Consider the following 17,609-nt stretch of genomic DNA (forward strand, 5'->3'; position numbering starts at 1 on the left):
ATCGCATTACCTGTGTATCTTTCTCAAATAAAGAATCTTTAGTGAGCAATCAATTATTATAAGCATTTATCAATAATTCTCGGATTCCACGCCAACGATCCATTATCTATTGTCGTCTCTCCAAACACAGTCGAAGATCTTAACAGGTAATGAAAGAATGTGGCGAATTGGTTTTCGACAGGCATTCTTGAACTCGGTAGTGAATTTGACAAGTCTGAATAAATAAATGTAATCCGATTTCTGGAATGTGTAAAAACTGGTACAATTTATAGACGGCTATGACTAGATGCAACTTAAGAATCCTTTCCAAATTCTAAAGAATGGCTCAGAAATGATCTATAAGTCGATCTATGAGTATTTGGATTTGATTCTTGTAAGTTTGGGTACTCGTATTTCGAATAGCGTGTGACACTAAGGATCAACGATGAACGCAGAGGTGAGCCAAAAGTAAGACGAAATTCCTCTCTTTTTGCGCAGGGTGCTTCGATCTTGGGCGCCGCGGTTTCTGGAGCAACGCGTGGTCCTTCCTACAACAAGGATCGCTGCTTCACTCTGCTAGTGGTGGACGACCAGAACACCGATTGGAGTAAATACTTCCGAGGACGTCGGCTCCATGGAGACTACGAGATCCGGGTTGAGCAAGCCGAGTTCCGGGAGCTTTCGCTCACCGCAAGCGAGGCGGGAACGATCGTCTCCATGGCGGTATTTCGAAACGGCACAAAAGTGATTCGGTGAGTAGGCCACTCATGTATTCGTTCGGTGTTACATATTGTCGCGAAGGTGTCGTCGGCGATGGTTAATCGCTGCGTGAACCCGCGTCACCGCTGTTGGGTAATTCCTGGAAGCTCCCATCGCTAGCCGGCTCTTATAACTTCGAAACACCCACGCTTGAGACGGGCTAATGAATGTGTACACAGTAGACACTTGGCGGTAAATTGCAGGTCAAACAGTTGAAATTGAATCTCAGCCTTGAGGGCCCCGCGCAATTTGAGGTTGTAGAAAACCTCAGGCACACAGCTGCTCGTGCTCTAACGCCGAGCTTAGAGCCCCTGCCTAACGAACTTTGGCTCGTCGCTCCGCGTATCATCCCGCAGAACTTTGCCGAAAGAAACCGTTTCGCTTTAAAGCCGCATAAACTTGGTGAAGGGGCATTCGGAGGGGGGAGCTTTTTGCTTTGCCTGACATTTTCGGTAATCTGAGAAATTCTCTCTCGCCGTTATTCTTGAATGGATGAATTTTCTCGAACGTTGTGATCGCGATTTCCTTCATACTCGAATCCTCGCTCCGATCACAAGAGGGAAATATCTTTGGCTGAACGGGCAACGTACGGCTACCGGAAGTTGTGACTCGGTGGTGAAACGGTGAGAGGTTGGGACATGGGCGCCCCGGAACCGTGACAAAACGAGGACATAAATAATTCAGAGTTCATAAAGGTGGAGGTAGGATGGAGTGCAGGAAGTCCTTAATGCATACGGCAGAGTCAGACCCACGCGTGCGCACCGGGTAATTAAGTCTCGTGTTCCATAAAAGGTGCCAAGGTTTACAGCTTTTATATTATGACCCGTGCACATCGCAGAGTCCTTGACGCTGCTGCAGAATGAAGGCGCGATGATGGCTCGAAGTGCTCGTATCGTCCTGCGGCTCGAGGCTCGTAAACGAATGTAATTTTTCACTCTATCGCGATCCCTCGGCGGAAGATCTTTCGACGCTACGTGAAACCGTGAATTTTTTTCATCACTATAATACAGAGAGATGTTCGTGACCTGCGAGGATCGGTCGTGCAAAAATTTCTCGCCTATCGAGGCACGAAGCATTTCTTCTAGCTTTCATTTTCGTCGTAGATTTTTTGACTTTTGTACTATGAGATTTTTAACACAGTTCAAAGTTAGTATTTCAGATATGTACCTACTGTATTATTTTTACGAACTTTTGAATATTTAAATTATGATCAGGAGTTTGTTCCCGTTGTTCAGCTTAAATAAATCTTTCAGCGAACACGGGCAAGTGTCAGGGATATCATCTAAGAAATACAATAAATATCCCAGGAACAACGTTCCCGACTCAATAACGTGGGTGCTGTTTAATCAAGAAGTTTAATTTCCGTTGCTCCAGATCCTTCAAACCAGACTTCGTGCTGGTTCGTCAAAATCTCCGCGACGCTGGCGAAGATTACAAGAACTTGTTACTAGGATTGATGTACGGGGGTGTTCCGAGCGTCAACAACTTGACGGCCATCTACAACTTCCAGGTGAGAAGAATCCACTCGATCTAAACGTCGCAGAGCGAAATATCGCATCGTAATCTCGTGCGTTTCGTCATCGTATACCTCGATTCTGAGTACTCAATTTTTCTGCGATCGATGCAGCGATCGTTTGCTGAATTGAAATCATAATTCGGCGAAAAATCGATGACGCAAAATGGATTTGTCGGACGTAATGCACGCGAGGTATACGAGGGACGTTCGTGCCGATGATAGAACGTTGCTACGAAGATGAAAATGAATTTATGGTTTTCAGGACAAACCGTGGGTCTTCGCGCACCTGCTTGGGCTGCAGCGCCATTTGGGACGAGACAACTTCCCACTTATCGAGCAAACCTATTATCCCAACCACCGCGAAATGGTGAGTGTCCGTTTCAATTTTCTCCACCTACCTCATAGCTATCTATATCCCTAGACTCTCTGGCAGCTTGGGTCTGACCGTACGGCTCACGGATCGACCATATAAACCCGCAAGACTACGTGCGTCTCGACGTCGCCGGTTAAACTGCGGACTGAGTGGCGAGAGATGAACACATTGTTTTCAAATGTCCCTCTTTACAGTAATGAAATTCGTTGGGAAAGTTCAATGGTGGAGATGAAAAGTAATTACGACGAAATTTCCATTTTGTAAAAGTAAATTCCACTCAACTTTCGTAAATACTGTTATTCACGAGTTCGCTACTCTTAATCGCACGTAATCATGTTTAATTCGTTACATTCTTTACAAGTCTCTCGCTACCTCGTCTTCCAGATATTGTTCAACTGTCCTACAGTGCTTTAAACTGTATAATTAAAAATCGCTAATTGTTGGATGGAAAATAATTTCTTCTGCCTCGTGAGCAGCGCAGACCTCCGTGAAATCTCTTTCGCAGTTCACGTAACCCTGATATCCTTGTCACCCTACGGAAATGCTTCCTCTCATAGCACACAGCGGGACAACCATGAATTAAACTTCGAGTCTTTGAAACACGGGTCCAACTTTTGGCCGGCAAGATAGAGAGGACGACAAAGTTTGACGTTGACGGGTACCGAATAGCTACACGTGCCGCCCTTATCTAAAATGAGATTTTTTTTTTTTTTGTCATAATGTTAATGTCATATTTTTGTTCTTTTTTCTTTCATTCTTACATTAACGATTTTCAATGAACATTTTTATACAACTCTTTTTGCTGAGCTGCAGAGCAAAAATAGCCGAAAAAATTGAACATAAAATTTCAGAGAGGCTCGTCGAGTGTATCAGATAAAATCCATCAACTCTATTAAATGCCTCACAAAATTGAAGCTATACACAATTTACGAGTGCACGCTACTTATTTATTACTACACAGAGAATTAACGAGCGGAGTCAGTACCAAGCGTGTATTAAAAGAGGTTATTGAGAAGTGAAGTATAAATTTTGGGACGTGTGGATGCAGGATCGTTAAAAATTAAAAGCAAGCGTAACACGTTTTATGAAAATTTGACGACACTTTTTTTATTACATTTTCTTGCCTGTTTTTCAGTGGTGAATGTTTTCACCGAGATTCGCACAATTCTTTAGAATTCGAGTTAGATTTCTTCGGGAAAACAAAAGGCTACACAAGCCATTTTCGACAATTACGAATTTACAAGCAAACGATTGAATTATCAGCCGATAATTTATCCGGATTGCAAAGCATTGGAGAAATTTTTTCAGCTTCGATTCACCTGCCCGGATTACCAGTACTCTTAATCGCTAACGATATATTAATTAAATCTAGGCGTTTATAAATATTTGTATAATATATAGCTCCAATTACTCAACTTATACATATTTTGGTTTTCATGGGTCACTCAGTCATATTAACTTTTCTACATTCGATTCAGACTGACTGCGTTTGACACTGTTTTTTTGCAGATCATGAATTTCAGTTTAATGTTCGAAGTGTCAGTTGATTTGCTTGTCGAACGAAACGGTTATCATCAACATGTTGAGTAGTTGCGAGCAAATCTTAATCGCTATCAACAAAAAAGTGTTACAACTTGCATAGAACATATCCCTATGAGAACTGAAATGGCCTACGTCTATACCAGAAATAAAACGGGCTGGTTTGCAACTGAGACAGCAACAAATTTCTACCAATATTTATCGCTGTGAAACGCGTTCCATATGAAATAGTTATCGAGTAATTAATTTTCGATTGATCAAAACTGCCAAGTACTTATTGACGATAAATTGCTGGAATTGCGGAACCAACCCATTCCAGTTCCGATATTCAATTCTACTGTTTGGTAGCATTATTTTTAGTCTTGTTACGTTGCATACGTTTGAAATTATTCTTCAATCAATATAAGGTTATAAACTATTGGTATTAGTAGTTTGTACTAAATTTGGTCCTACGCATTGGTCACGCTCTACGGGGCCAACGGTGGGATGCGAAAGTCCCGATTGCGAAATAAGTGAAAATTGGGGGGAAAAAAGGTGATAAGATGATGTGAAACGAAAGTGAAAACGAAGTTAAAAAATTTTTCAAAAATAAAAGCGATACGTAAATGCGTATCAAAATGAATTCTACCATTCAAAAGAATACAAAGAATTAGGTAAACTCGATAGCAACGCGAAAGAGCCATACATCATAATATATCATGTATTATAAGCTGTGCAACATAGGGGGTGGGCCAACAAAAAAAGAACAGGACCGATTTTAAACCTGAATAAAAGCCAAACGTGTCGACCAATTTTCGAAAACTTTTTTTTTTCTCCTCAAGTAGAAGAACGCATCTTTTATTCCGCGTTTGAAAATCTGGAAATCTTAATTCGTTGTTGATGTACACGTTGTTGAAAAGCAGGTTTTGAAAATGTCGCTGGAAGACTGAAAAAAATTAATTATTAGAGAAAGTTTTCGGAAATCGGTCAATGCGTTCAAATTTCATTCACGTTTTAAATAGATAATGTTTTTTTTTGGCCCACCCTTTATATAGCTGTGTAGGTATATCTTACAATTAATTCTAAATCTACATTAACATTATTATTAGATATGTATACATATAAAATGTGAAGGAAATAATTTAACGATACACAATATACAATAAGCTTGTGAAATATTTACAACACATATATATAGCAGTACATAATAGATATGTATATATCTATACCGCGCGGGTTAAAACGTGTTTCACGATAAAAGCGAAAGAGTTTGGCCTCCGGTAGTTTTTCTCTTCACGTGTTCAAATTGACGAGAATCTATTGATCGCGTACGGTTATCATCTGACCGTGTTCTCCGTACCGTCAGGTCGTCGTTTGCATATCCGTCCTCGACAACCCAAATACTCGGACTCGAGGTAAGTGCAGTAGCGTCCAATCAGTACAATTCAAGCCCATAAAGGACTCTGTCATTGAGCGTCGCGTCAATTACCTGCGGCCTGGCTTGGGCAGCTGATTGTGAGCCTGAGTCTTAATAAAATCCGATAACATCGCAGCTACTCCGAGTCGGTGATCTCTCTCATTCAATATATTCGTAGTACAAATAGAAGTTGAAAAAAAAAAATTAAAAAATAAAAAAATAAATATGTCTGCAGGGGTAAAAGATCCGGAGTACCTCCCAGGAACGAAAGCACGTCCGTCCTCGTGTACCGGTTTTAACGTCGATTCAAAGATTCTTGGATGAGATACGATCGTTTGACGCCCACGCGATGGGTGAATAAATACGTATGCGTTAGTTCGTAGTTAAAATATTTATACTTAAAAATGAAAGATCCGCGTGTTTTTCTGACGCGTGATCGTAGCTCGTAGTCGACGATCGGTGATCAGGGTTCCCTTGCCCACTGTTCTTCTCTCTTACGCTGGTGCTCCTTGATGCAGTTCTTGTAGGCGACCGAAGGGAACCAGGAACATCCGGCTGGTCCCTTCATGCACAGTCCGTGCTGCTCCTGGCAGTCCTGAGGACCGGGGGTGCTTTCCCACAGGCATTGCTTTCTCGCGCCGTTAGCCAGAGCGGCACCCTTGTTGTGCCAGGCCGTGTATTGAATCTGAAACATTCGGAATTCAATATCCGCGCGACATTGATCCTCTACGCAGACTGCATGATATACGTCTGGCTCGCAAGGCTTTTAGCTTTTATAGATAAAACGATCAGAGACCAAATTGAAAACGACGCTGCACCGAGCCTCGTTCTTCTATGTACTTCAAACTTGATATCAATTTCTTTCTATATTCCACCCCCGCATTTTATTACCTTCAGATTGATCGAAGTACGCAGGAGGGGCAGAGAACCGTTCAAGAGAAAAACGCTGAAGAAAATGAGGTAGAAGCCGAGTCGTTTGTTTGGCAAGTGTTACGTTTCGGGTTCGACAATATGAAGTTCACCGGTAAAGAGGAAATTGGAGAACTCGACAGGAGATCGTGACACAAGTACGACGGGTTTGTCGGAGTTAATTAAAATTGTCATTTCAATTCCGCGAAATCGATTAGGTATCTACGGTAACGCGTAGATAGTATTATGTACACTGCGCAGAGACGCAGGGTTAAATTGGACTGGATTCGCGTCAAGTCTTCGATTCCATCAATAATTCCTGCAGGATCTCCGGAGCCTTGCGGGCTTTCGGGCGATCGGAGTATCTGGGAAAACGGCGAGGCGAGCCCGGAGCCATGCCAAGAGGAATGAGTGACATTCGAGATGCGACGGAGTCGGGTTCGCAGCTAAGCGAACAAACGGAGAGCTTCCGTTCGGTTGCACCAATCTACCGAACCCCGCGAAACATACCCAGCTCGAAGACTCTTCTATTTGCCCTTCCATCACTCGTAGCAAATTGCAGGATCCTGTAATTTTGGTTTTAGTAACGGTAGTCGAATTCGCGCGTAGCTCCACCCATTTCGCGAAATCGGATTTAGCTAACAGCCCTCGATTCTCAGCGGGAACTATAATCTGCATAGAGTTATTGCGGTTATATATTCGGGCCGTTGGACAGCCCTTAGAGCTGACAGAATGGGGGACCAATTGAGCAAGCTATATCCGAAGATGCTGGAATTGGATCTCGCTGTACGTTGGACTAACTTTCGCGTGTTTACCTTTGTCTCGACGACTGGTTCAACGGTCCTGACTCTCGCGGCTTTCAAATGTGGTGATAAAGCATTGTTCACATATCACATTCTCACCACTCGGGTAACGAGTGACTGCAGAATGTTAAAAACTCCTGCCAAACGACGACTCGGACAAGGTTTCTTTCGGAGAACCGGAAGTGGTCTGATAAATATCGGCCAGAAGTTCGAATGGAGATCGGACTTCGCTACGACTCGATTTAGCGCCATTGAGACAACCAGAAAATGTTCGTTAACATGAAAGAAACTTACGCTGCAGACGCAGTTGTGGTGGTATAGCATCCTGAATCCCTTTCGTTGCCTGGGTGAAACCTTCGGCCACGGCATGACCAGGCCGCAGAGGTTGAACCTCGGCTTTCCATCGCTCACGTGGCCGCTGATAACGTACGTCAATCCCCGTTGTAGAGATACTCCGCACATTCCGTCGCTGGATGCAGTGTACAGCAGGCCATCCTTCAGAGAGCGCTCGGCTTCGTGACTCAGCTGTAAACGGAAGCGAATGTCATTGGGAATACAAACAAATTTTCCCGATGAAATACATGCCCCCCACTTTTCTCGTCGAGTGAAATTTTTTTTACGTTACAGACACCTAAGGAGGGCCAATTAAAAGTTGACGTGTCGGTGCTTTGTTCCGAAATTTTCAATCCATCATTAACTGGGAGAGACGAGACGATTCACATTTTTTTCGGTGTGTAACTGATACGCACGAAAACTTTCCGTTCGAACTTCAGCGCAGAAGTTTCACTGCGTAAGAGGGAGGCTGAATTTCGAGGAGACGGTTGATGGGTGTTATATTGATTACGTCCGGTGCAGAAGGGAGCGAGATCGCTGAGCTGTAGCTCAGTACTAATAGTTCACCCGGTGCGAAACTTCAAACATCCGTCGATCCGTCGATCAGATTCGTCGACCCGAATCGCGCCTGCCCGACGGTTCGACGGATTAGTATCGAAAAACTTAAGTCCCCTGAAATTTCCCGACGCAAAATTGCGAGCTTCGACCTTTTAATCTGTTGTATAATCACGAAATTATTGTACAGTCGTGCAACCCGTTGAAATTAATCTTGAGTTTCGACTGAGTCTATAGAATGCACGCTGCCTTTGCTTAAAGGTACGAAAACGATCCGAGCTATAGAAAAAATGAATGGACCGAGAACATTACACGGAACCAAGGTAGAGGGGAAAAACAAATATAGGATTGGAGAGTGTTGAATTTTCGAGGGTAAAATGAAATTAGAACAGAGTTTTCAAGGGTCCGTTATTCGTCGGTGGATTTTTTTATGCCCGGAATTTATGAAGTTTGAATTCGTAACGTTACTATGACGATGAATTTCCCGGAAAAATCGTTAATTCGCAAGTAAGAGAGATTGCGAAAAATTGTGCGAAACGTACGAGTAACCGGGGCAAACCAACTGACACATATATTTGTTCGCGTCAAGTCTTCGATGCCATCAATAATTCGTGCAGGATCTCCGGAGCCTTGCGAGCCTTGGGTCGAAACTCAGCTTCTTCGAAGTCATTCCGTAGTTGCGGAATGGTATTTCTTTTTTTTATCTCAATGCCTCGTTTAACTGCCAGAATTTACAGAGAAATGCAACGTTATACAAGTTCCGAACTTCATCGTGAGGTCTCACGATAAGCGAAGAACTGCAAATTGGCCCAGTCGTGTGAAGCCGATTAGCGAGTGGATGAAATAGTAAACACGTAAAACTTTAATACCGGAGAATCCAGAGATCCTAGATGCAGTTTTATCCTGAGATCGGAGAGGCGGAGCGCGGCGTAATCGGTCCCTGGCATATAAACCGCGTATAGTCGTAATCGTGAACGGCGAGTGGAAGATTGCACGGCTTTGCGGTCGACTCGAGCTGCACCTATATACTAGATATCTAATGAATTTTCGCATTTGCGGTGATGCAACCCGCGCCGACACTCCTGTCGTGCAATAATCTTGGCTTTGTCCCGGATTCCGTCGCCCGGGTGGTTCAACGCCCGATAAACGTTCCGCTTGCAGAAGAAAACGCGCACGGAAATCGCGGTAGGTGTTGCGCTGATGGAAAATCGACAACGGCATTATCGACTTACCTTAAACTTTTTGTGGATCTTCACTCTGTAGGCGGTCTCGTAACTGTCGCCTGGGATATGCTTCATTACTCTGGCAAGAATAACTGGAAAATACAGTTTGAATTAGAAAGAGTGCGGGTATGGCGGATCGTAGCGGAGCTAAAAATTGAAACAATTTAAAACAAGTTTTTTGTAATCTGAAACTTGAATCCGAAATACGTGACTTTGACGCTGAGCGGCGAAATTTTTTTTTCTTATTATTATTATTATTATTATTATTGAGGTTTTAAATTAGATCCTGATGTTTATCGGCGTCGATTTCGTAACCGGCCATCCTTGAGAATTATATTTAGAGGTCAGTCTGTGTTCGGTTGTGCTAGTGTAGCGTATTGCGAGTAACCGGGTCATCCCGATTCTAGCAAAGCGATATAATAATAGGCAGCGTAATAATAACAATAGGAGGTTTCGCAGGATGTGTTATACAACTAGCGTATGCGCTGAGAAAAGAGTCTATTTACCGTTAACAAACGTATATTTGAATATGGTGAAATAAATGTTTCGTTGTCATTATCAAATTTTAGTTGAGGCAGAAATGATTTCTTAAATACTAGCAAAATTCCGTCGATCTATCATTATTTGGCTCGACTGAAATTTTATAATAATAACGAAACATTTATTTCGCCGTATCCAAATATACGTTTATTGTTAACGGTAAAAAAAAAAACTCCTTTCTCAGTGTGGCGCAAACGTATTTCGATGTCTAGAAGACGTCCGAATCACCAGAAAGACTTGATCGCATGCGTTGACGTTATTATCACAGCTGGAACTTCAAGTCCCGTAAGCGCCAGTTCGGTCCATTAATATCTTATTTGTCGTTATATAGCCGCAGCTCTGTCATGGCGATAATAATTTATGAGCAATGGCCGAGCGACTAGGCAAGTAATTCACGACCGTTTCAATAAAAAGTCAATAAAAACTTCATCGTTTACACGGGGATTGGAAATAAATATCACGCAGTTTCAGCAGGGGATATATTGACTCATTCTAGCTTCTAGGATAAGTTTCGTTCTCATTCTCGACGCCTGTCGCGTCACCTTTGCAGAATTTGCGAATCGTGCTAATCCTCAGCGCGTATCGTTTATACCTGTGTGAAAATTTTTTCTACATACACTATCGGAGAAAGTGAAAAATGGTTGCCGGAGAAGGAACGAGAGGCCGGAACCTTCGGGTACCTACGACCTGTCTAACGCATTGCGGATCAGCGATCATTCTCTCGAGGTGCTCTTATTGCCTCAGATGCAATCTTTCTCTCCCCAGGCTTCCGCTACCCCTGAAGAAACTTCTTCCAATCTCGGAGCCTCTCTCCTCGCGGAAGGAAGCAATATTTGATGAAGCTCTCGGCACCCCGGTAACAAACCCTTCCGCTCTGAAACCGAGGCCCACGAACCTCGGCGGGCTTAGCGAGACTCCGGGAAGTTTGATTGACTTTGCGAGAGAAAATACCCAGGAATTTCACCGACTCTTCGAATCACACCGCTGTACGTATAATCTGCAGTCTTGCCTCAGGAAATAGCATCGCGCGTTCAGTTTCCTCGATCGGTGGAAAACAAGACTATACCGCGGTATGCCAAGAGCGAAACTTTGACGAATCCAGATGTATAACCAATCCCATGTATAACTTGGATCACACGTTACTAGACTTTTATCATTTTTCATATTTATGAGATAGATATTATTTTATGCTTGCAAGTGGGTGCGTTTCACGCAGGGTTTCTCAGAGTAGGTGTCGAAACTATTTTTGTTCCATCGCGTGGGCTAGTTTCCATTACAGCTCTGCTTCCTACTTAAACTTTGCCACATCCGTTGCATGGCCTTTGAGTTGCAGCCCAATTGACAAAGCTGATATTTTTACTATCAATGCGTATTGACCTCGTCAAACAGCATACGCATGCGCTGTACTCTGGACTCGAGATAAATTGGATTGTTTGCCAAGGGATTCCGCAAATTTTTCTCGATGCATCTTATTCCCACCCTTGGTATTTGATATTGATATAACCGAGGAGATGCGACGCTCGTTGTGCCATCGTGGCTTTCCGACTGTAATAATTCATCCTATTTTTTTAAAGTAATAATCGGATGAAATATTCATGATACACGACACGTGGTCAAAGAAATCGCTGATCGGATGAAGATTTTTAAACTGTGAAAGAACATTCAAAAAGTTTTGAACCACGTGACGAAAATTCACGAGTTGAAAAACTGTAAGCAGTGCTCATAAATTTCGGGCAAATAAAAAGTCGGGCGAACAGAAAAAGAAAAATCCAACCACATAAACGGACCAAAAACGTGAAGCAGCATTTTTTGATTCGAAGTTTGCGACCGTTATTATCACAGTGATGGCTAACTACGAGCCTCATTGAATATTGTTCGTCTGAACAGAGCCATGATTGGAAATTCCAGTATACGTATGCATACATCACTCAAATATAACGACTGAAGCAGATTTTAAATGTGCATTTTCATCATGTTTACATCATACAAACATCACGTGTATACCGGCTGCGCATTTATCGCTTGTTTGTTCGGCGTACACAGAAATTAATGAGATATTTGTAATATTTCCGATACGGGCAATGAGCACAGTGCAAATACCTTGGCTATCTACGTGTTGCTGCGCTGTTTTATAATTACCCTGCGAACGCCGCGAAAGCAAATTGTAAAGAAAAGATCAAAAAGGAAATTCTCACAGGTGTGAAAGACCGAATAGAGTCGTCCGTGATTTAATCACGAGATAAAGTACGACTGATCTTTTCTCGATGTTCGGATATGGTTAAAGGTCCCAACAGGCAAGATTAAACGTCGGCTAGGGATCGAGAGCGATACACTATAGGTCATCCGGGAATTAGTTGGAATTCCGGTTGAAAAAGAAAATCCCAACCTTGGAGAGCAACGAGTAAAATGGTTTTCTACAACTTCCAGAAACGTTTAGTGTCACTTAGATGCAAGGAGCTGAAAAACGCAGACAATTAGTCTTGGCCATTCAGTATTTTGGCGATTCGTTAACGGGTCTCGGAAGATTCGTTGTTTCTTTGTAGGGCGGAAATAAAGTAGACATGCAAAAGTAACGGGTTCAGATATTATTTTCAACAGTGTACGGGGAAGGAGGCTGCCTTTCACTGCCACAGATCGTCACCCCAAGTGTCTAACGGATATTCGACGGTTCTTTTCCATCATGGAGGGTAAAAAATGAAATGGCGAGACAACGACGCTGCGGATCGTTCGATTAATTGGAGGATATATAGCTGAGCCGCGAGCGTGTCTCGAATAACGAAGCGCAAACATCGGCTGGAGCTGATCCGAAGGTACGGGATGGGCTGCTTATACCCACGTACCCATCGTTTTTTCTCTCTCGTTTTCTTACCTTTACGCTAACGCACGATTTACGAATGGCTCTGCGTTGTAATTGCAAGCTACAACGTGACTTCTGAACCCGACCTTCGACTCCTCTCTTCTCCTTGTTTCTCTCCACTTGAAATAAAGCATATTTCACACTCGATACAGCCAGTTGCCAAGTGCACGCGGGTGGCTGGAGTATCGGAGTCCTTGTTGCGCCGCGAGTCCTGCAGTTAACTCTCCTCGCCTGGAGGACCCTCGGAGAAAATATCGCGCAAAGAAGGCAAATGCTGCGGAGGCAAAGCTGAGAAGAGAAGGACGATAAAGTTTGCTCCCAGAGCTTGAAGAGTAAAGGGGGCAGGAAAAGACTTCCGCCTTCTGTTTTTGAATCCTTTATTCCACAAGGAGCAATGGTTCCATTACCGAGATCAATTACCTCCCCGTAGCAACTTCACTTCACCACCGATCTCAGCTTTCCCCCTCCTTTTTCCACCACTCATCCTTGCCAAAGAGCTTCGGCTTCAGACGATATAAACAATCCCTACCTGCGAGTCACTCTCTGCGGTTACTTTATACTTTGCCCCGGACTGCCAGTTAACTTCATTCAACCCGAGAATTTCAAAAAGGTTCGATTTATAACCTCCTCGGATACCTGGGTGGATTTTCTCTCCCGCACATCTTTTCACCACCGCACAACGAGCAGCTCAAAGTTCGAACTTTCCTCGCGTCGATTCTTTTGATTAATTAAGAAAACGGATTGAGTATTGTCAACGACACCGCGTCGTCCGTTCGGGAAATTTCGTATCGATTAATAGAGACCGATTCCGTGGGTATACGCATTTATCCATTTACCCCATCGATTCTAACCCCTTTCCGTGACAAACCGAACGGTCCAAGGGACAGTGACAATTAGGCTTGGCACTCGAAGCGGAAATACGTAGATATATATGCACATATATATACATATAATTTGACGTAAATCAATGCTGTTCGGAAGTTCCCTCTTTACACAGAATCAGTTCCCGATGTGCGGGTAGGCATGTGGTTCATCCGATGTTCTATCGGATGGATTCGGACCAGCGCAGGTTGCTCGAATCCTTCGATCGTCATTCGATGATATTAACGTACGACAGTTCAATAAAGCGACTGATCCGCTTGCGGATTGATCTAAATTTCGCTTCACCAGTCGACGAAGTGCATGCTTCCGATATGCGGTACCGGATGTCGTTTTGAATTAGGTCGTGAATACGCTTCACACCGAGACGCGATTTACACCCCGTTGGTGTGACGTCCAAATATCTCGTCGCGGCTCTATGTTCCGCGATAATAATTTACATTCTCAGCGTCCCTTGAATAAATATTTCGACTAAATTATCACCCCGCCTCAGCGTCCAGCCTCGCGAAATTATATATTCCAAGTTACGAAGAATTTTCGATTCAGGCTGTATCTTGATATCGCTCCGTTTTACTTCACCGCTTACTATATATTTTTTTCTCTCTTCGCGTCGTTACAACATTTTCCGATTGTTGGAGTTAAAACCCGATTAAAATCTCGTTAGAATAAATTACTACCTCTGCTACTGTTTTATGTAAATTCAAACATCTGCGACGTTTTAAAAGCAATAAAAGTAATGCTAACGAATTTCGATCGCTATATCTGTATTAGCGGATATAATACGGACACACCGAACCTAAGCTCGTTGAATGACGTTTCTGAAATCAACCACCTTCGGCAATCAATGGTTGATTGAATTGCTTGCGGCAGCTGTTTCCACCTTGATAAGGTACATGCACTTGACAAGAATGGGCTAGTGAAACGGAACTGCGTAGTGTCAGATATACGTACCGAATTCCGCCTGGCAGAAATGCGTTTGAGGGTGTGAATACTGGCAGCTGCACGCTTCCACTTTCATAGATGGCGAAAGCGCTATCGCCAACAAGGCAAGGAGACCCCAACTGATCGTCCGCCCCATCTGAAATTCAAAAAAAACAAAACTGTCGATCGATGCGAGAAACCCAGTGTGAATACAAAAAGCGCAATGATAGTAAGAGGAGGAAAAAAAAGCAAATGAAAAATTTGTCCCGGGGATTTTGGCAATTCGCTTGAATTGCCACCCTCGAGGTGTAACAAGTCTGGGATATGGGAAATTTCGCCGTACCTCGGGCTGATTTTGCGAAAAGGGGTCAGAGTTCAGGTGTTCTTTGGGACGGGAAACGTTTTCGAATTTCAAACGCCGGGTTATTCACCTCGTTTAAACGGCTCGTGAACCCTGTCTGCAGCCTGAATATTTAAAAGGCCACTTTACATTTCAGTGCGGCTCCCGAAGCCGGTGCTCCTCCTCCTCTCGGAGAAGTTTCGGATCCCGAATCGACGTCAACGACGAATACGGATTTTAAACGGATATAAAGGTATACATGCATCCTTCGTCGGCTGAACTTTCACACATACGAATCCCGGTTTTAATTACCCACGAAGTCCCACGATGCCATTTAGCCAAGCGCCAGTCACCGTCTTAACTAATTTTTAATTACGGACCAGGTACGAAAGTTTGCTGCTCGCTCGGTTTGAGCCACACGAAGATTATTGATGGCCTAAGGACCGCCTCGTAAAACCGGGGTTAATTAACCATCATTTCTTGTATTATTCAAAGACGTTATATACGTGGGTATGTATAGGATAAAAGTATCGAAACAGTCACGCGATAATCACGGAATAAAATATCAAACGTACAACCTGTCGGACGTCAGCCACGAAACATGCGATGCTGGAAGAGAAAAATTGTTCAACGAGGTATAACTTATACAACCATGCAGAAACAAACACGATATACGGTTATACTTTTTAACCACGACCATTTTTATCAACTTTTCTCTATCTTTTCTTCAAATCACGCGTCACGATCACGTACAATAAATGCGTTGATTTCGTTGCTGTAAAGAAATTTCATCGACATTTTTTTTCATTACTGTTAGGTATACTGAAGAAATTTATTCAACGGCTTACTGCGTTAAGGAAATCGTCGCGGTTATAATGAAAACTTTTTAGCAGTGCCGTGGAATTCTATTCATAACCATAACGCGAGATCACTGTAAGTACATTCGTATAAATGCATACATATATAATTTATTTGCATTCGTCGAACGCTGATTCGCGACACTTGGCCTATCGATAAATCTAAATCCGTGAAACCAGCCTCGCTTAAAGAAATAGGTTAATCCCTCCGCTGTTGGAATCGATCGCTGTTTTGCAATAATTATTATGAACCGCTTGACTGCAAGTTGTTCATATTAGACATTAATTACTGGTCCGATCATTATCCGCTATGCAGTTGCAAGACGCAGCTAAGCAAGCACAGGGAGTCTCGATTTCATCGGCAGTCAAGTTTTCATTACTCGGGTCGATGTGTACATAAATATACGCTCTGAAAGTTTCTTTGACGCTGGAATTGCAATGTCGAAGGAACTTAATGCATGTTCCGTTCATTATACCTTGTGCCAATAATTTATCAGCCGTATAATCAGCCCAAGCGTATCATCCATGTATAACGGATAAATCCTGCCGCATCCACGCTGGCTGGATATTTCAAACTTCGTAACATTATTGGTCTTTCCTACTTTTGGCATATCGTTATTGATCGTTCCATACTTATCGCGACAATCGCTAACGGTTCAATTAGCCGTGTAAATTCTTGTCGGTCCCTCGCCTGTCTCACGCTGTCGCGAACGGGTCTCGAGTATGGTTCTCTTCCACCACGATTCGAGCATTACTCATTCTATATTCGTCTCTCCGGCGTTTCGCCGCAATAAATTCACCAACTGCATAGTATATATTAACTCGATTGAACGCAACTCCTCGCTGCTTTTGGAATACCTTCTCCGTGATCGAATATACCTGCATTTATAATTCTGTAAGTATAAAGCTGCGCGCGGCACACATCGCCATCAATCCTCGATCTCGACGAGACGTACCTGTATTACATTCCATCGCGATCGATCTTTTCGCACGTCGGCGTGTAAAACCGAAGCGACTATTCGCCGCTCGAGACCGCGTGCATCTCGGAAGCTGCAGGAAGGCTGGCTGCTGGTATGTAATTAGGTGTGAATTTATTCGATCTAGCCTTTTTCAATCCAGAATAACACTGCTCGAGGGTCTCGGACACAACGCGTGTCATTTCCTCCAAGCGATTGAAAGAAAGCCTATAAATGTTTATGGCTTCTTCCAGGGGATCGGTAACCATGAATTCGGTATTCGGCCTCCTCGACCGCGGTTCCCTCGGCTCATCGCTCAGCCGGTCCTTTTCCATCGCTACCTTCAACCTTTCTCGATTCTAACAGATGGGAAACTCTTGCCTTTGGCACTGATAAGCTGCCATCGGAAATAGGAGGAGTAAGGTGACAGGCTTTATGGGCCGTGAGCGGCGACGGATTGTTGATTGGAATTACGTATATACCCCGAACGGAATGAGTTTCGGATGGTGAGGGATAAGCCTCAATTTTTTCAAACCTCGGCTGCAACCCTTATATCAGGCTAATTCTCAGGCCTGATTGATTCTCGGAATATCGGCGGCTCGACCCTAATTCAAGGGAAATCTGTCCGCCCGTTAATCAGCCTCTTTCCGTTTGCAATTCGCGCAACGAAAGGCTTGGAGTAAATCTTCGACTAGAATTGTCCAGGAAAATAAGGAGAGCCTGTTGACGTGTCGGGCTTTTTTCGTTCGACGCACGCAGCCGAGATTCTCTGCGTCGAAGATTACGCAAGTTCGTTAGAGACGGCGTATTGGAATCTCGCGGGTCCTTAAGAGCCCCGTTTAAGTGTCAACAAGACACAGTATCCCAACTATCG

At 43.5% G+C, this 17,609-nt stretch overlaps 2 protein-coding genes across 4 annotated transcripts in view; one reads left to right on the plus strand and one right to left on the minus strand.

Moving 5' to 3' along the window:
- The window catches only part of LOC107218430 (synapsin), a 101,513-nt gene that overhangs the window by 14,829 nt on the left and 69,075 nt on the right, over positions 1 to 17,609 (plus strand). Inside the window, exons 5-7 of the mRNA XM_046737973.1 lie at positions 478 to 731; positions 2,113 to 2,248; positions 2,517 to 2,621. Coding sequence (XP_046593929.1) covers positions 478 to 731; positions 2,113 to 2,248; positions 2,517 to 2,621 — 495 coding nt within the window. The remainder of the gene's footprint in view (positions 1 to 477; positions 732 to 2,112; positions 2,249 to 2,516; positions 2,622 to 17,609) is intronic.
- LOC107218432 (tissue inhibitor of metalloproteinase) overlaps positions 3,708 to 17,609 on the minus strand; it is a 51,936-nt gene continuing 38,034 nt past the window's right edge. For all 3 annotated transcript variants that reach the window (XM_046738786.1, XM_015656308.2, XM_015656307.2), the window contains exons 2-5: positions 14,613 to 14,739; positions 9,395 to 9,477; positions 7,569 to 7,799; positions 3,708 to 6,247 (exon numbers count right to left, since the gene is read on the minus strand). In XM_046738786.1, coding sequence (XP_046594742.1) covers positions 6,026 to 6,247; positions 7,569 to 7,799; positions 9,395 to 9,477; positions 14,613 to 14,739 — 663 coding nt within the window. In that variant the 3' untranslated portion in view covers positions 3,708 to 6,025. The remainder of the gene's footprint in view (positions 6,248 to 7,568; positions 7,800 to 9,394; positions 9,478 to 14,612; positions 14,740 to 17,609) is intronic.

This window comes from Neodiprion lecontei, chromosome 4 (genome assembly GCF_021901455.1).
Source record: "Neodiprion lecontei isolate iyNeoLeco1 chromosome 4, iyNeoLeco1.1, whole genome shotgun sequence".
NCBI classification, from domain to species: domain Eukaryota; kingdom Metazoa; phylum Arthropoda; class Insecta; order Hymenoptera; family Diprionidae; genus Neodiprion; species Neodiprion lecontei.